At 48.0% G+C, this 19,682-nt stretch overlaps 1 protein-coding gene across 4 annotated transcripts in view; it reads left to right on the forward strand.

Annotated features, from left to right (window-relative positions):
• The window catches only part of ULK4 (unc-51 like kinase 4), a 293,347-nt gene that overhangs the window by 75,387 nt on the left and 198,278 nt on the right, over positions 1 to 19,682 (forward strand). For all 4 annotated transcript variants that reach the window (XM_084753198.1, XM_084753195.1, XM_084753197.1 and 1 more), the window contains exons 23-26: positions 4,975 to 5,108; positions 7,963 to 8,084; positions 8,232 to 8,288; positions 19,627 to 19,678. In XM_084753198.1, coding sequence (XP_084609324.1) covers positions 4,975 to 5,108; positions 7,963 to 8,084; positions 8,232 to 8,288; positions 19,627 to 19,678 — 365 coding nt within the window. The remainder of the gene's footprint in view (positions 1 to 4,974; positions 5,109 to 7,962; positions 8,085 to 8,231; positions 8,289 to 19,626; positions 19,679 to 19,682) is intronic.

Genomic DNA, 19,682 nt, shown 5'->3' on the forward strand with positions numbered 1-19,682 from the left:
TCTTGAATCTAGATTTCAGTCTTTTGAGGAAATCTGATTTTTGCCAATGACTTTTTTGGCTACTTTTTCAAGCCCTCTTGCCCTCGCCTCCCCTTTAGAGCCTCGGATAACACACATGGAAGGTGTTAGTCAATTGTCCTATTGTTGCCAAAGCTCCTTTTTGTTTAACTAATTTTTTGTTCCCTCTGGGTTTTCGGCTTTATAATTTCAAATGATCTCTTCTCAAATTCCCTGGTATAACTTTTCTTTTCCTACACTGTTAAGTACATCTATTAAGGTTGTTGCAATTCTTTTCTTTTTTTTCTTTTTTTCAAGACAGGGTTTCTCTGTGTAGCTCTGGCTGTCCTGGACTCACTGTGTAGACAGAAATCCACCTGCCTCAGCCTCCCCGAATGCTGGGATTACAGGTGTGCACCACTATGCCTGGCTGCATTTTTCATTTGCTTTTATTTTTAAGACTTTTTATTTTTCATTTAAGACTTTAAATTCAGGGCTGGAGAGATAGCTCAGAGGTTAAGAGCACTGGCTGTTCTTCTAAAGGTCCTGAGTTCAATTCCCAGCAACTACATGGTGGCTCACAGCCATCTATGATGAGATCTGGTGCCCTCTTCTGGCACACAGGTGTACATGTAGGCAGAGCATTGTATACATAATAAATAAGTCTTTTTTTAAAAAAAGACTTTAAGTTCCTTCATTGGATTTAAGAGAAGTTTTAATGCTTTTTGAAATTTTTAATTTTTTTAACCACAATTTTTGAGAGTTGGGGCCATGCATGCCCCTAACACACATGTGGACGTAAGAGGACAATTTTCAGGTGTCTGTTCCCTCCTTCCACTGTATGAGCCCTGAGGGTGGAGCCTAGTCATCAAGTGTGGCTGCAGCCACCTTTCCTTGCTGGCAGGAGCCATTACAGAAGCGTGTCCATGATGCCTGCTGTCCGCCAGCTCTTCCCAGCATGGACTCTCGCTGCCTTCGCTTCTGCCCTGTTTGGTCTCATCCGGTACTGCGGTGACTTTCCACATCTTGACTTTGATGGGTGGTATTGATGACGTTCTGCATGTTTTCTTCCCAGGAGGTTTGAGTCTTTCTTCACTCCTCACCAGTAGGTCAGGGGTGTGGAGGAGGAGGTGCTGCTGGTCACTGGGCCTCTCACACTTCCCTTGTGAGGGGATCGGGGGTTGGAAGGTAGCTCCCCAGTCGGACAGTGGTTCTGCTGCGGCTGGGGAACCCGGAGTGACCCAGCTGTGCTGGGTCAGAAATGTCGGTCAGCCCATGGCTCGTGACTCCCTCCTGCAGAGGGGAATTGGGCCACTGTTGTCAGCTCCATCCTTGCAGCCGACCTGGAGTGGGTGCTGCAGTGAGAGGCCGTTGACCCTGGCCCACTCCCGCTGTGGAGGGGGAGGAGAAGTGGTGTCTGGCTTCCCTTTGATGTGTCAGCTGCCTTTTTACAGGGCTCAGGAAAGCATGCTTTTCCTGGGGACTTGCCGGGCTGTTCTGGGGTGGGACACTCAGGGCACAGCTGAAGGAGACTCTCGACCACACCATGCGATCTTCATGTTCCGCGGCCTGCAAATCGAGGCGGCTCCCTTCCTGTTTACCCTTTGGAGGCTAATTAGGCTCATCTTACTTTTAGAGTTATTGTACTGTGACGTCCAGTGGATCTTGGATGGATAGAGAACTCGGGAAAGTGTGGCTGCTACATCTCAGCAGAAGAGTAAATTCAAATCCCAGGCACACATGGACCCTGAGTTATTCTATCAAATTCCCGTTCTGCTGTTTTATGTCTGATAGTCAGCCTGTGAAAGCGAATGGTTGTGGTTCCTTGCCCACGGCATCCTGTGAGCGGTCATTTGACTGACATTGGCCATGCTCACTAGGTGTAGATGAGGGAGGAAGGGGAGGGCTGGTTCTGTATTAATTGTGAAGACGTTTTGGTAAAAGAAGTGTCAGAATGCATCTATGACCATATGTCTCTTAACACCCCTCAAAAATAGGAACCGAAGAGGGTACCAGCTTGCTGTCTGCGGCGGGCGGGACAGGGGCCTTATTTTTCTCCACTCACTTGGTTTTAGGCTGCTGTACTAAACGCGATGGTTTGAGTGTGAAGTGACCCCAATGGCTCCCGGGTCTGATGCTTGGTCCCCAGGTGATGGCGCTAGTTTGAAGGTTGTGGCAGGTGGAACTCACCAGCAGTAGCTGGTGGCCCTTGAAGTCCCATCCTTCTGGTTTTGGGCCAGCTTTTTGTCTGCCTGTGGTGGGGGAAGTGCTGGCTGCTGCTCCTGCAGCCATGAGTCCTGCCACACATTCTCTGCTGGGATGGACTCACTGTTCTATCCGACACCAGGGCTGAGACAGGAAAGTAGCCAAGATATAAGTGCGTATCACTCCTGTAATGAAAAACAAAACGAACAAACCAAAGCTGGGGGCTGGGGGTGGGGGTGGGGGCAGCACTTGGCAGTGAGGAATCAGGTGTCAGGTGTCTTAAGTAACTCAGGGGAAGGTGCTTGAGGGGGCTTGGCAGGTAAGGGACTGGCCACCAAGACTGATAACCGGAGTTCAATCCCTGGAAACCACACATGAGAAGGCGAGAACAGCCCCAGACAAACAAGTAAACAAAAATAAATAAGTAAATGTTATAAAAAAAAATCAAAAGGGCTACAGGATCTTCAAGGCAGTAAAAGTTGATTTTTTTTCTAGACGGGAGTTTGACTTGGTGATGTAATTGTTCTCAGAGAGAGAGAGAGTACAGAGGACAGTGGCTGTGCAGCCCAGGTGCTGTGTTGCGGTGTCTGCAGCAGGCGCCAGGTTGAGTAGGAAAGTGCACAAGATGAACTGTTGAAGTCTGTGTGGAGCTGTGTCCTCCCTTTCCTGGCCCCTGCTGCTCCACGGGGCCTGTCTGCCGCTGATGGCCGACTCCTGCCCTCAGCCTGCGACAACCTGTTTGGTACGTTGCAGGTACTTTTTCTGCTTCCTGTCAGCGCCACCATCCCTTGATGGTCTGTATTTCAGCACGTTTCGGGTCATGTCAGCCCTCCCATCCATCCTCATGAGAACTGGTGTGGAAGTGAGCGGGCAGCACCAGGCAGAGATGATATGACAGCCCCCAAATGTCTGTCTGTTTCTCCAAATGGCTCTGTGGTCAGATGGAGGTGACAAGTGACAAAATGGGAATGCTTGCTCCTTCAGAGGATGGATAGCACTCACAGTGAGGTGTGCTGCAAGCTGTGTGTGAGAGCCTCCTGAGGGGTCAGGCTTTTTCCCCCTCACTGCCCCCCCCAACCCTCATGGCATCTCTGTTAATATGGAAATTAGTGAAATTAAAAAATACCTGCTTTGATCTTAAAAGAGAGATTAAAAAAATTTACTGTGGATAACTGGTTAACTGTGTGGGAAAATTTATTTTCCCTGCTTCTACAAAAGTTAATTCCAGATGGATTAAAAATTATATACCCCAAAGAAACCATAGACAGCTGGAAGAAAATATGTTTAAATCTAAGCAAGAAAAGAAAGCACAGAAGCAAATACTTAGTTTAGTTCTGTATAATCTGGAAGCCTTTCTGTCCCTTCAAAGTCATAGGCAGAGCAATGTCTGCTCTTGCAGGGGACCCAGGTTCAGTCCCGGCACCCACATCCTGGCTCACCACCACCTGCACCCACAGGCACAGCACCTATGTACATAAAATAAGAACCACAGGCAAACCTTATTTGCTCGCAAAACCGATGTGATTTTGTACATATCACACACAATCATCTCTCTACTTAAAGAGATTTCTAACACCAGGGATAGATAATTTGCACCATTAATAATTGAAGAAATGGCCAGAGAGATGCTTCAGCGTGTGATGCTGCCTACGCAAGTCTGGAGAACGGAGCTCAAGCCCTGGAGCCCGTGCAAATGTGTAGGGAAAGGACAACTGGTGAAGGTTGTCCTTACATCCGTGTATGTGCGCACGCGCCTGCGCACAATAGTGATTTAAAAAAAAGTTAAGGCAGTAATTAAAGATACAAATTAAGGTGACACAGAGTGATAACAACATCATCATATTAGCTCTGAAATGCATACGGGGTGGAGTTAAAATAACCCTGAGTTATGCTGTGCAAGACCAGGTAGGTATAAGCATGTTTGCATGGGAAAAGCTGAAGCAGAGAAGCTTCTAGCAAAACAGACAGGACCCACAAGCTCTACCATGAAGGAAACACTGACATATTGTTAACTTAAAGTTAGGGGCTTCTGTTGTATTCATAGTAAGAAACAAACAAATTCCAAATTAAGGCATAGACTGGGGAAAGCACTTATCACACAGATAATCCATACTGAGCTCCTCAGCCAGAGAACCCAGGAGAAAAGGGAGCAAGAGTTAGCGGGCCCTTCACACACACGTTTACTCTAGACAGTCTGTCAACATATGAGAAGATGCTGAGCTTCATGAATGATCAGGACAGCTTATAGCATGTCTCTCATACACACATGCACTGGCACATGCACACTGCAGGCATCTCAAACTAATGGACAGAGATGTGTTAATAAAACCGTGGCTGCCCACTCTTCTCTGAGTCTGTGCCCACGGTTTCCCAGAAGAAGAGGAGCTCATTTGAATGTCCCGGGCTTCCAAGCAAGCTTAATATTAACAACCAACAAAAGGGCTGTTACCAATGGTTCTCCTTTGGTCCTGGGACAGTGAGAGCCTTTTGTGCACAAGTGTCTTTGTTGGTCACCATCTGTCCCTTGGAGAGTGTGTCTTTCCATTGGCCAGAGGCAAATGAAATCAGAGTGTTGTTTGTAGCAGGGGAGAGCCTTAATGTAGCCCAATTTTCTTCTGCACAAGTGTCTGAGCTTGTCAGGAGTGGTGGACTGTGTCTGGCTCGTCAGCACAGCTGGGACTGTCTCTGGACACACTCTCCTCAGTGGCATTTTAGCACAGACACTGTGCTTGTCTTATCATGAGCAGTAACCTTGGCTGGCACTCTTTGCAGGCTGGTGATGTACATCGAGAGAGACAGCAGGAAGACCTCCCCTGGCAAGGAGCTGCAGAGCGGGAGCGAGTACCTGGCCAGGTGCCTGGATCTCCTCATCCAGCACGTGGTGCGGGAGCCGCCGAGGATCCTGGGTAAATGACAGCCGCCTCCTTCAGGCTTACCTTTCTGTGGGTGGCTGCTGGCATCACCTCTTCTTCATTCTTGCTCCTCTGTTCTATAAAATTAAGTATTTTATGTGTTTGGAACATATTCACACCCCTCAACCCCCCCTTCCCACCCTCTCAACCCCCCTAGCACTTCCTACTCAACTTCGATTTTTCTTCTTCATCTTTTTGTCTTCTTCTTCCTCCTCCTCTTTTTCTTTCTTTCCCCACTAAGTCAAGGCTGCACTGTCCAGCTAGCCTTGGGACCGGGGCCTGCTCTGAGCTATAATCAGCTTCTCCAGGACCTGTTATTAAACAAACACTGCACTGACTCTCGCTCTCTTTGCAGCCATCAGATGGTGACACCACACAGCAGTCTTCTTGTTGTCTGTCTGGGTTTCTGTCTGTCCGTACTGAGCTTGCACAGGACCTGTGCAAGCTGTCACAATCAGAGTCCCCTGTCTCAGTGTTGCAGGGGAGGGTAGAGACACTTCTCTTGACTCTGCGACTTACTTTAAGACAAGTTCACTGTGTCTGTTCTATAATTGTTGTGTTTCAGTCACAGGGGTGACAGTGTGTTACATTGGGGTGCTACCTGAGGTAGACAGCAAGTAAAAGAAAGGAGCCAGGATGTAGTTCAGGCGGCCTCGCCTTACACACACACACACACACACACACACACACACACACACACACACACACACACACACACAAACGAAGCCTTGGCTTCCGTGCCCAGCCCTGCGTAACCCAGTGCGGCTGGCAGTGCCTTCCTGCAATCCAGCACTTGGGAGGTGAAGAGAGGAGGGTCGAAAGTTCAGGGTTATCCTCAGCTACATAGTGAGGTTGAGACCCTCCCCCCAGATCTCAAAATAGAAAAAACAAAATCCCCCAAACAAAAACCATGCCCCCCCAAATTAGTACTGGACTTATATGGTCAGTGTGAGTTAATTTCCTTACAATTTGTTTCTGCCTGTATGTGCCCTTGGCCCAGCCAAAAGGCTGAGACGTGAGCTGCCCATATCTTAAGAAATAATCTTCCCTTGAAGTTAAAGCTATAAATATACTTATTAACAAAATAATTTTTAAAACATATTTTTTGTTTTGTTAGCTGTGTGGTTGGTTGTTGTTGTTGTTGTTTGTGACATGATGTCATTATGTAGCCCAGGCCGGCCTGGAACTCAGAAATCTGTGTGTCTGTGCTTGCCTCTTGAGTGTTAAGATTAAAGGTATGTGCCATCACAACCATTTTGTTTTTATTGTTGTTGTTTGGTTTGGTTGAGACAAAGTGTGGGTTGGAATTGAACTCACAATGTAGCAGAAGGTGTCTTTGATCCTCCTGCCTCCACCCCCCAAGTGCTAAGTTTCCTGATCTTTAGCCCCCCACCCCCACCATCCAGAAGTGTATATAGGTTTAATTTTCTATTTTGAAATGCTAAAATTTAATGTCACAGACTTTGATGGTTCAACATCTGATACCTTAGGTAGTTTGAAGGAGAGTCTTTAATGTAGAAACATGCAGCAGTGTCTGCAGGGGTGCTGCCTGCACTGGGGGGGGCAAGAGTGCGCTGCGGCGTCTGCAGGGGTGCTGCCTGCACTGGGGGGGGGGCAAGAGCACGCTGTGGCGTCTGCAGGGGTGCTGCCTGCACTGGGGGGGGGGTAAGAGCACGCTGTGGCGTCTACAGGGGTGCTGCCTGCACTGAAGGGGATGCCTCGCTTGTTAGTTTTGGAACTGGAAGTGCTGTAAGGCGGCATTTGGGCTGTCCCAGTCCTTGCCCCTGCTTTCCCACAGGTGCACAGCACATTCAATTAGATTCAAGCCACCATAGTGAAGACACAGAGCTACAGATGTGGGAGTAATGATGGCATTGTCATAGCTGCCAGTAACTCTCTCTTACTAATAAGTTAGGAGGCATCTTCACTAACGACTGAAAGAGAGCACCTCACAGTTTAGCCAAGAAAAGTGCTGAAAATTGTGACTGGCCAGATGGCTCAGCAATTAAGAGCACTGGCTGCTCGTCCAAAACACATGGGTTCAATTCCCTGCGCCCATAATGTGGCTTACAACCAATTCCAGTACTCCAGTTCAAGGGGGTCCTATGCTTATGCACACACACACACACACACACACACACACGCGCGCGCGCGCGCGCGCACGCGCGCATACACACAAGTAAATAAGAATAAAAATACATCTTAAAAACTTTGAACATTGATCTATTTCCTTCATCCTATTTCTTTCTCTTTTCTTTTTCAAATTATATTTTATAATCTGTTTACTTAGTTTTCTAAAGTAATAAACAACAATAGTCAATTTGAATAATAAAAATAAATTTCTCAGACCACTACTGTATCATAACTATTTATAAGTTAACTTCTTGGTTAGAGGCCACAATGTGTTACATTACCAGTGTTCATCTGTTCTGTGTGTGTGTGTGTGTGTGGGGTGATAAGGTGGGGGTGGGGTGGCATGCTGGGGATGTGGCTCAATTGCTGGAGGTCCTGCCTGGGGTGTAAGAAGCCCTGAGATTGAATCCAGCACTGCATAGGACCAGACATGGTGGCACACACCTGAAACCCCAGCACTTTCTCGTCAATCCAACACCTGGGCTGTGGAGGCAGGAGCATTATCTTCATCTATGTATTGAGTTGGAGGCCAGCCTGAGCTGCCTGAGACCCTGACTTTAAAAAAAAAAAAGTGTGACTAAAAAGGCTCAGTGGCCACCCACTACTTAGGTTGGAGGTGAGCTGCCTCAGCTGCTGGGCTGTGAGGGAGCCTTGGCCAGAGGCTCCTGTCCCCCTGTGGTCTCTCACCTCAACACCTTCCTGATGTGCTTCCCAGGCGACATTATCAACGCCCTGGCAAATGTGTCCGGCCGAAAGCACCCGTCAACGGTCCAGGGGAAGCAGCTGAAGATGTGCCTTCCCATGATGCCTGTGGTGCTCCACCTGGTCATGTCTCAGGTAACACGTGCAGAGGCGGGACCCCCATGCTTGTCCCCAGAGTGGAGCTGCCACCTCCCCGGAGACCAGACTCTGCCCTCTGTTTGTCTTGGACTAAATCTGCTCATGGCTTTGGAGCCCTAATCCATGGAAACTCTCGCCCCTCAGGTGTTCCGAGCTCATGTGGTGACAGAGGAATTTCTGTTCAGCTACGGAACCATTCTGGTGAGTAGCAGGAGTCACGTGCAGCTGACGCTGCTGCCGTTGCAGGATTGGGTGTGAGAAGGAGGGAGTTAAAACCTAAGTGGCATTTGTTTGTAGGGAAGTGACCTTTTAAAAAATATTTTTATCTGTTCACTGTAATAAAAATTGACATTTGGGGGAAAATATATTCTCTCCTGATAATGTATTTTGTTCGGAGACAGCCCCCAACAGTGTAAAAAGCCCATGCAAACGCTCAGCAGATACGGAGTTGAGCATTTAAAAGGACGTGGGTGAGAATAGAAGGCTGTGGGCGCTGTGGGCACTAACTCTACTCTCTGCCCAGCCATGCGCGTGTCTCTGTGATGACGTCTAACCCCTCTCTCTGCCCAGCCATGCGCGTGTCTCTGTGATGACGTCTAACCCCTCTCTCTGCCCAGCCATGCGCGTGTCTCTGTGATGACGTCTAACCCCTCTCTCTGCCCAGCCATGCCCGTGTCTCTGTGATGACGTCTAACCCCGCTCTCTGCCCAGCCATGCGCATGTCTCTGTGATGACGTCTGAGCTTAAACTCAGTCTTGCTTCTTCTTTTATTGTTTTTGACAATGTGGGAAGACATGAAAACAAATAGTGGTGCTGTGTTCATTCCTGTTCTGCACACACAGCTCCTCCTAGTGATGCTGTGGCCCATAAAGTTGGTGTGTGTTGTGGGTGTCCTGAGGCAGGATGCTCACCACCTGGAGCTGGGAGGTTAGAGTGTGTCACGGAGGCAGTGTGGTGGCATTTCAGCCTTGTTGTCATTGTGGAGGAGCAAAGGCCTGCAGCTCATGAGGTGATTTTCTAGAAGGTTTATCCTAGAGGGGAGGGCAACGTTGCTAAACACACACTGAATGGAGGTGTCTGAGACCAAAGCATCGGGGCTCGGTGAGCGTGGGGACCTTTTGGTGCTCAGTTTCCACTTTGTCCTCAAGCTGTGAATCCTGAAGTCTAGGACATCGCAGCCGTGGCCGAGCGACCTGCACCCGTGATCCTGGCACCGCCCACCTGCCACCACTTGTAACTTGTGCTTTGTCTGTCTCTTTCTTTTTCATTTTTTATTTTGTTTCTTTTTTAACATGTACATTTATATTATTACACCTGAATAAAATAAACTACATACAGCAGGAAGAACCATAAGACAATCAGGAATTACATAACTGTTACGTTCATAGTGACTTGGCTATTTATATTTGGCAAACTTGAAATGTCTTTCCTATCTTGGTGCATCTAAATTTCTGAATGAAAATCAGTATCTATCATATCTCATCTCTACTAACTTAAAAACATCTATCTTGATCAAAAAGCATCCCAACCCCTAACCAACTAAGCTTAATTGTAAGACTAAACTATCTGGTCTTCAACCTTATCAGAGACTTGAGAAGGGATAAAACTTAAATACCTGAGTGAACTGGAAGTGCAGGTTAGCAGCTTTGAAAATGAAGAAACGACTGAGACAGTTTACTGCCCGAACAGTCACCCAACACTCTCTATAATGTTGGAGCATCTTCTTTGGCTTTCTAGCCCAATATATCTGGCTTTGTCCGTCTCTTAGCAAGGGTCTGTGTGCCATAACGACACCACATACATGTTAAGGTCTAGAACAGTCTTGGTCTCTAGTCTTGAACGGAGATATGTGGCCTGTGTTTCTGTGTGCTCTTCCCGCCCCCACCACCCCATCCACCCCCCCCCCCTCCTTCCCGACTCTCTCCCTCCCGCAGCTCCTCTCCTGTCGGCAAGGATGGAGGCCACACTGAGGAAGGGCCTTTTCTCTTCACCTCTCCAGGGTCAGTTCTGCTCTTTGCTCTTTCTGGAGGGTTGCCTCATCAAGGTGTTTGTGGACAATTAAAAACAACTTGCCTGGTTCATTATGATGTGAAAAACCTTCACATTTCTATGTCTTGGTTCTCAATAGCGAACTTAGGCAAACATCGTATTTTGAGGCTGGCAAGATGGCTCAGTGGTTACAGGCGCTTGTAGCCAAATTTGCTCACCTGAGTTTGAACCCCAGACCCATACAATGGAAGGAGAGGCCTGACTCTTGAGAGTTGTCTAAGCGTGAGAGCGCCCACATGTGCATGTACACACACACACACACACACACACACACACACACACACACACACACGCATGCACACATGCATGCACACATGAAGGAATGAGATGTCTTTGGGCTGTTTTCCTAGTTAAGGAATTTTCCTAGTGTGCACCATGGCTGGTCCTAGAATGCCTTCGCGGCTTTTCTCGCTGTACCTGTTTGCACCTTCTTGGTGTTGCTGTGACACTGGAAGGCCCCGGGTCCCTGTCTAAGCCGCACCCTGGCTCCGTTATCTGTGCAATTTGTGTCCATTGGTCATGAGCTGCTAAGTCAGACATCGCTTCTGAGTTGATCTCCCCAGAAATTAGCAAAATATTTTTCCAGTTCCTGTGTCCGGGTGATGTCCACTGGAGACGAGTCAGCCTCCCACCTGCAGCCCTGGACACGGAAGGGTAGGCTAGCACCCAAAGTTTGAGAACATTCGTTCCCACTTTGCTTAGCAGAGGCTTCCTAAATGTCCCCGAGGTCTGCAGAGCTCATGCGGAAGAATGCGACACATGGCTGTACACGGAGCAGCGTGTGCAGGTGCAGACGTGCCTGCCTGTTCTGGCACAGGTGGGGGCTGCAGGTTGACCTTGGGTGTCCCCCGTCTCTTCTCCATGTTCTTCTTGGAGACAGGCCCTGACTCGGAACCCCGAGTCTGCTGGTTGTAGTGAGCTCGTAGGCGTCCCTGACCCTGCCTTCCAGTCTTTCATAGAAGCTCCGGGGGTCAGCTTGACACCCCCAGCCTCACTTGGGGGAGAGGTGATCTCAACTAACAAATTGCCCACAACAGATGGGCAATTTCTGTGAGGCATTTTCTTTTCTTTTCTTTCTTTTTTATTGTTGTTTTTTGTTTTTGTGAGGCATTTTCTTAATTGCTAGTGATGTAACAGGACCCAGCTGCCTGTGGGCAGTGCCATCCCTGGGCAGGTGAGCCTAGTTGAGCAAGCCAAGAGGAAGCAAGCCACTAAGCAGTGTTTCTCCGTGTTTCTGCCTCACGCTCCTGCCCTGCCACCCCTCAGTGATGGCCTGTGACCTGGAAGGTAAAAGTCTCTTCCCCCAACTTGTTGTTGGTCATGGGGCTCATCACAGCAAAGCAACCTGGGACACTGTTGCCAGGGCCTTACAGGCGTGCCTACGGCTGCCATGCCCGGCTTTGGTGTGGGTGCTGGGCCTCATGCCTGCTCAGTAAGCAGTTGCTCACTGAGCTGTCTTCCTAACCCAGCTCCGTGAAGGACGCTTTACTTGCTTTATCTGGAGAACAATATTCCTTTCAGTATTTTCCAAACATGCGCGAGTCATCTCTGTCACAGCGGGCTTACTATTACTTAGCTTTTAAAACTGCGCCTACATCTGAGGTATTTGCTTGCAGCTGTTTGCCAGAATTTCTTTGCTTTGGTACAGCGGGTGTGGAGAGAGGCCCAGAGCTGCTGTGTCTCTGCTTTTTGCAAGGCTCTTAAAGAGAGTACCTGGGGGCACTGGCCTTGTGTGCCTCCTAATGCTCCAGGCTACGGTTTGCCGTGTTGTGGGGGGTGGGAGGACATTACCATCCTCTTTAGAGCACCTGTGAGGACTCTCACAGGCAGGAGAGCTGTACGCAGGTGCTAGCAGGTCTGCCTCATTCGCACTAGGTCATGTGGTCTGAGGAGGCGCGAATACAGTGTTTCTCGACCTGTGGGTCGCGACCCCCATAAGGTCTGCCTATCCGATATTTACATTACGATTCATAACAGCAGCAAAATTACAGCTATGAAGCAGCCACAAGATAATCTTATGGTTGGGGTCACCACAGCATGAGGAACAGTATTAAAAGGTCGCAGCTTTAGGAAGGTTAAGGACCACTGCTTGCTCTAGAGTGTATAGAGAATGGAAGGTGCCCGAAGGGGGTGAGGAGACTTCTTTCTACAGCAATGGGAAGGTGACGCCCCTGTCAGCGCTGCACGACTCCCTCAGCCCTGCTCTGAAGTAAACCCAACAGACCAGGCGTTGGGTAAGCTGGACATGGATGCAGTGGTTGCTTCAGTCTGTTACCCGTGTCCCTTTATGATAGAACATTCTAGATAATTACATGTGGGACACGAGAAATTAGCTTTATATAAACATTTTCTTCAAATAAATGAAATTTGGGTCTTAAGGAGACAGCTCTTTGACCATGACTGAACAGGACTTTTAAACCAAGGACTAGCCAACCGCTAATGGCTCCTTCACCTTGCTGGGGCGGCAGCCTGTCCCCCGCCCAGCTGCCTCTCCACTCCCACAGATTCTCAGTTTTTGAAGATCCCATTGAACTGGGCCAGCAAACAGGATGAGACAGAAAGGGAAGCAAGGGGTGGCCCCGCTGGATGCCGGCCTGCTGCGCCCTGTGTCTCCTGTGTCCTTTCTGCAGGGCTCTCGGTTGATGAGCCCAGGACAGGGACTTGACTGCGCATGCTGGGTTCTCAGGTCCTGACTTGCTGGATTATAGAAGTGCAGGGACTGGCAGACTAGGGGCTTGCCACCTGTGTGCAGCCTTCTGACGGTCAGATGATTTGTTGATGGCTCTTGGAGTGTGCGGTTAGGAAAGCAGAGATGGCATCTTACTGCGCTATAAAGCAAATCACCAAATGCTTAATTCAGCCCTGGGAATGTTCTTTCTTTCTTTCTTTCTTTCTTTCTTTCTTTCTTTCTTTCTTTCTTTCTTCCTTTCTCTCCCCGCCCCCTCTCTGTGAAGACAGAATTTCTCTCTGAGTAGCCTTGGGTGCTCTAGACTCCCTTTGTAGACCAGGCTAGTCTGGAATGCAGAGATCCACCTGCCTCTGCCTCCCAGAGTGCTGGAATTAAAGGCGTGCGCCCCCATCTCCCTTGTCCAACCCTAGGAATGTTCCTGTGAGGCGTGTTTCTGTTTTTGCCCTAACTGTAAGTGCCATTCCCGCCTTGCCATGGGTCTGATCTGTGAGCTCTGCAGTGGCCCTCAGCCTGGCAGCAAGCCCCTTACCCACAGAACCGTCTCTCCAGCCCTGGCAGGGCCGCTTTCTTTTCCTCATTCTTCAGCTGATGATCTGGCCCTGCTGTCCGCTCCAATGTGGAGATGCTGCCTCTGCGGTCCATGGTGTCTGTGGATGTGTGGGGATGCTGGGGGCTCCCTGGGCTGTGGTCACCGGCAACTTTCTATGGCTTCTTACTTTCCTCGTGGCTGTGCACTGACCAAGGAGCATCGGAAGACAGCATTTGGACTCAGAGTTGGCAGATCATCTCAACATCTAGATAGCTGCTATTGACATGAAAAAAGAGAAAAATTCATTTTTCTATGACTAGAAAATCCCAAGGATGGATGAAATGCTGAGAGTGCTCCAGTCTCAGTCTCCTCAATGGCCCAGGGCCCGTCCTCCTGGGTGTCTAGCATGAAAGCTGCTTATCTGTAAATCCTCCAGAATAATTGCACCGACACACACACACATGGACACACACACAGACACACACAGATACACACAGACACACACAGACACACACACACAGACATACAGACACAGACACACAGACATACCCACACACAGACATACACACACAGACACACACACAGACATACCCACACACAGACACACACACAGACACACATACACAGACAAACACACACAGACATACACACACAGATATACACACACAGACACAGACACACATAGACACACATACACAGACACACACAAAGACAGGCATACACAGAGACATACACACACACAGACACACACACACAGACACACACGGGGCCCTGTATTTGCCATGGTTACCACAGATAGTTGATTATTTTTAAAGTCAAAGATGTTTTAAAAATATTATGATGGAAAGCAGTTTATTCTGGCTTGTGGCTGTAGTGGACTATGTCCAGAGGTGGCATTCATGGCTATAGTGGACTAGTCCAGAGGTGGCACTTGTGGCTGTAGTGGACTAGTCCAGAGGTGGCACTCGTGGCTGTGGTGGACTGTGTCCAGAGGTGGCACTCGTGACTGTAGTGGAGGTGGCACTCATGGCTGTGGTGGACTGTGTCCAGAGATGGCACTTGTGGCTGTGGTGGACTGTGTCCAGAGGTGGCACTTGTGGCTGTGGTGGACTGTGTCCAGAGGTGGCACTTGTGGCTGTGGTGGACTGTGTCCAGAGGTGGCGCTTGTGGCTGTGATGGACTAGTCCAGAGGTGGCACTTGTGGCTGTGGTGGACTGTGTCCAGAGGTGGCACTTGTGGCTGTGGTGGACTGTGTCCAGAGGTGGCGCTTGTGGCTGTGGTGGACTGTGTCCAGAGGTGGCGCTTGTGGCTGTGGTGGACTGTGTCCAGAGGTGGCGCTTGTGGCTGTAGTGGACTATTCCAGAGGTGGCTTCTTGCTGTCCAAGCTCCAAGGTGCAATCGCCCTGCAGGAGACAGTGTGTGTGTTTGCCCATTCTCTGTCTTGTAAAAGACAGAGACTTCAATATTTATTGGGTTTTTATATAAATAATTTATGTAAATAAAATGAAATTTTATATTTATTTGGGGCTGTGTGCTCATGTGGAGGGTAGTGGATGGCTTGCAGGAGTCTGTTCTCTTTCTGTCACACGGGACCCTGGGAATGAACTCAGGATGCCTGGCTTGGTGGCAAGGTCCATTACATTACCTGCTGAGCCATCTCACCTTCACCTCTACCCTTAAAAAAAAAAAAAGACATTTCCTTCCGAATTTTTAGTTTTGCATCAAATTAATATTTGTTTTGAAAATGATGCCCCATTTTGGAAATTTGTGAAACTATTCCAACCAGGTTATTATAAAAAGCATTTGTTGCGCCCTTTTACAAGGATCATTAAACATCTTTGCTTGCTGGTAATCTAAAGAGAATAGAGGTGTTGAGCTTTTGCTTTTCAAAGAACTTTGATTTCCTAGGTTCTCTGGCTTTGTTTATAACAAACCTGTCCACGTTTCTGTGTCTCCTCCAGGCAAGAGAAGGCGCCGTGCAGGCTTCGGGAAGCCCCGCTACCCGCTGGCAGGGGGACATTTTCCCTAAGTGCTTTCATGGCCAAATATTATCTCACTTGTATGGTCTGCAGAGTTTGATATAGTTTCAGTAAATGATACAGCTTAGGGGCTGAAGAAATTGCTTAGTGGTTGGGAGCACTGGCAGCTTTCCTGGAGGCCTGGGGTTCAAGGTCCCGGCACCACATGTGAGCTCACAGCCGTGTACCTCCAGCTCCTGACTCTGATGCCCGCATCTCATTGCTGTGGGCCTCAGGCCACATGTGGTGCACTGACATACATGCAGATAAACACCTTCCACGTAAAAAGAAATAAAATTTAAAAGATATAGCTTAAATATTTAGTTTAAAAGTTCAGAGATGCATGTGTGGGAATGTTTTAAAACATCCATGGAAAGGATAGCTTCAAGGCTGTGGTCTCCCTGACAGGGTGGGGTGTGCACAGGAGGGACTCGGTGTTCTATGGAGAGTCCTGTGTCCTCCACAGCACAGCGCAGTCCGCTGTGTAATGCATAATGTGCATTCCCTTTTTTATTTATTGAGGGTTTTTTGTTTGTGTGTTTGATTCTTTGGACACAGAGCTTTGCTATGGAGCCCAGGGTAGCCTGGAACTCACTTAACAGTTCAGTCAGGTCCTGGCCTCACCCTGATCCTCCTGCCTCAACCTCTTAATTGTTGGGATCACAGGCATGGGCCACCACATTTGGTTAACTTGTATCACGGTAGGCCAGTTTCTTCTCTGGGTTAATAGCTAAGCTAGTTACTTTTCAGTTCTGTGGTCCTCATATTTTATTTGCTATTTATTGTACTTTTGATGGATCAAACCCAGGGTCCTGTGTATGCTAGACAACACTCTGTTCCCAGGTCATGACCCTGCCCTGCTGTTCGATGTATACAAAGCATTATATTTGATGATGGTTTGTTCATACAAAGCATGAACAGTGGTGCGTGACTGTGTACAAAGATCACAGGTGCTTAGCCTGTCACAGTGTGACACAGATGATCTCCCTGAGCTCACGGTCAGGGAACAGCTGTCTTATTCAGATCTTCCAACTAGGGCCTGGGAAGGGAAGGGGGCGGGCACCAGGGCCTGGGAAGGGAAGGGGGCGGGGCACCAGGGTGCTCATGCCCAGCTTCTGAGTCTTTTCTCTGAAAACCGGAAGGACTTTCTGTGCCTGCGCCAGCTCTGAATGACATGGAGACTTATACTTATTTGCAATAGCTTCAGGCCTTAGCTTACTCTTGTTCCCAACTAGCTCTTATAGCCTAGGCTAACCCATTTATATTAATGTACGCTCTGCCACGTGGCTCATTACCTTATCTTCATTTTCATATGTCCCACATCCCCTGTGTCTCCAAGGCAAATCTTTCCCAGAGTCCTATGTCTGCCCAGAATTCTTGGCTTTGCTATAGGTGTTCAGCTCTGTATTCAACCAATCAGAAGGTGCCGGCAAACAATGTTTACAAACACTGTGGCAGGTGACGCTCAACAAGACCAAAGTCCAGTCTGTACTTAACTCTCTGGGCACAGACATCAGCATTTGAATAATGGGATGACAGTCTTTACACAGTGCACAAAAGATCACCCCAACACCTCTTGCATGCTGGGTGGTGTATATGGTACATGTGTATGGTGTAATGGTACATGGTATATGGTGTATATGTTATGTGGTATATATGGTGTATATGGTACATGGTGTATATGCAGTATATATTGTATATGGTACATGGTATATATGGTACATGGTGTATATGCAGTATATATTGTATATGGTACATGGTGTATATGCAGTATATATTGTATATGGTACATGGTGTATATGGTACATGGTGTATATGCGGTATATATTGTATATGGTACATGGTGTATGTGCAGTATATATTGTATATGGTACATGGTGTATATGTGGTATATATTGTATATGGTACATGGTGTATATGCAGTATATGTTGTATATGGTACATGGTGTATATGCAGTATATATTGTATATGGTACATGGTGTATATGCAGTATATATTGTATATGGTACATGGTGTATATGTGGTATATATTGTATATGGTACATGGTGTATATGCATATGGTACATGGTGCATATGCAGTATATGTTGTATATGGTACATGGTGTATATGCGGTATATATTGTATATGGTACATGGTATGTATATGCGGTATATATTGTATATGGTACATGGTGTGTATATGCGGTATATATTGTATATGGTACATGGTGTATATGTGGTATATATTGTATATGGTACATGGTGTATATGCAATATATATTGTATATGGTACATGGTGTATATGTGGTATATATTGCATATGGTACATGGTGTATACGCGGTATATATTGCATATGGTACATGGTATGTACGCGGTATATATTGCATATGGTACATGGTGTGTACGCGGTATATATTGCATATGGTACATGGTGTATATGCGGTATATATTGTATATGGTACATGGTGTATATGTGGTATATATTGTATATGGTGTGTGATGTATATGATACATGGTGTATGGTGTATATGGTACATGATATATGGTGTAGTATATGGTATGTGGTATATGGTGTATATGGTTCATGGTATGTGGTATATATGGTATATCTCCTCTCATAGATGGGGGCTTGGAGGAGCTGAATGCAGTGGTAACTCTAAAGCCAGGCGCTAGGTAGTGTTGAGACGTGCGCTGGGGCCTTGAGCTCTGCTTCACCTGCATTTTCTTTGGAATGACTGATAGCGCCACATTAGGAGTCGGTCCTTAGAGCTTCAGGTGGTGAGGGGGAGGTGGTGAGGGGGAGGGGGTGAGGGGGAGGTGGTGAGGGTGAGGGGGTGAGGGTGAGGGGGTGAGGGGAAGGGGGAGGTGGTGAGGGTGAGGGGGTGAGGGGAAGGGGGAGGTGGTGAGGGTGAGGGGGTGAGGGTGAGGGGGTGAGGGGAAGGGGGAGGTGGTGAGGGTGAGGGGGTGAGGGGAAGGGGGAGGTGGTGAGGGTGAGGGGGTGAGGGTGAGGGGGTGAGGGGAAGGGGGAGGTGGTGAGGGTGAGGGGGTGAGGGGAAGGGGGAGGTGGTGAGGGTGAGGGGGTGAGGGTGAGGGGGTGAGGGGAAGGGGGAGGTGGTGAGGGTGAGGGGGTGAGGGTGAGGGGGTGAGGGGAAGGGGGAGGTGGTGAGGGGGAGGTGGTGAGGGGGAGGTGGCTTGGCGGGAAGAGTTATCTATCAGCTGGATTGTTCTCATACATGTATTTTGAGACAAGGTCTTCACACTGTAGGGACGGCTGGGTATCACGTGTATCACTGGGTAGCCTGAAACTCAGGCCTCCCCTCTGCCTCAGCCTCCAGGTGGGGGGATGACAGCATAAGTGGCTGTCGCTGCTACCTGTCCTCCCTTCTGTGTGTGTTTTTTACTAATGAATTATTGCAACATTAAATCTCATTTGTATATTTAAAACCTGTGGTTTTAATTTATGTGTAGTAAAATTTTGAGATGTATATTAGGTGTCTGGAGAGAGATGCTCAGCAGTTAAGGGCACTTGTTGCTCCTGCAGAGAACCTGGGTTCAGTTCCCAGCACCCTGGGGGCTTCCAACTCTTTACCTCTAGTTCCAGGCGGCCCAGTGCCCTCTTCTGCAGCCCTTGGAGCCGCATGCACACGGGCCACGCATTTATGGGCAAGATGTACACATAAAATAAATCTTAAGAAATATTTCTTTTAAATTATGTGTATGTACACACGTGTGTGCAGTGTGTGCACATGCTAGCACAGGTGCCTGTGGAGTCCAAAAGGTGTCGGAACTCCTGGAGCTGGAGTCACAGTTGCGAGCCACCCAACTTGGTGCCAAGAATTGAACTCTTAACCCCTGAACCACCTTCTCTTACACGCGCACACACACTTACACACGCACACACACATACACACAGAGAGAGAATTAACTGTTTATGCTATGTATAGTATTTATATAAGCACTTTTTTTTTTCAAGACAGGGTCTCTCTGTGTAGCCCTGGCTGTCCTGGACTCACTTTGTAGACCAGGCTGGGCTTGAACTCACATTGATCCACCTGCCTCTGCCTCCCGAGTGCTGAGATTAAAGGCGTGTGCCACCACAGCCCGGCTATAAACACATTTTTTACTGATTGCAGTGTTTGTACCATATGTATTTAGTTTTTTCTTTGAATTAAAGAATCAGAGGTGTGGCTTCAGGCAGAATGTTAACAACTGCCTACTTTTATTTCAGAGTTATTTTGAAACTCCATTTATTGAGCACTTGTTCTTTTCCAGAGTCACATCACGTCAGTTGACTTGGGAGAAACGAACATAGACGGAGCCATAGGTGA

The sequence above is a fragment of the Acomys minous genome (assembly GCF_964271855.1).
Source record: "Acomys minous genome assembly, chromosome: 13".
NCBI classification, from domain to species: Eukaryota; Metazoa; Chordata; class Mammalia; order Rodentia; family Muridae; genus Acomys; species Acomys minous.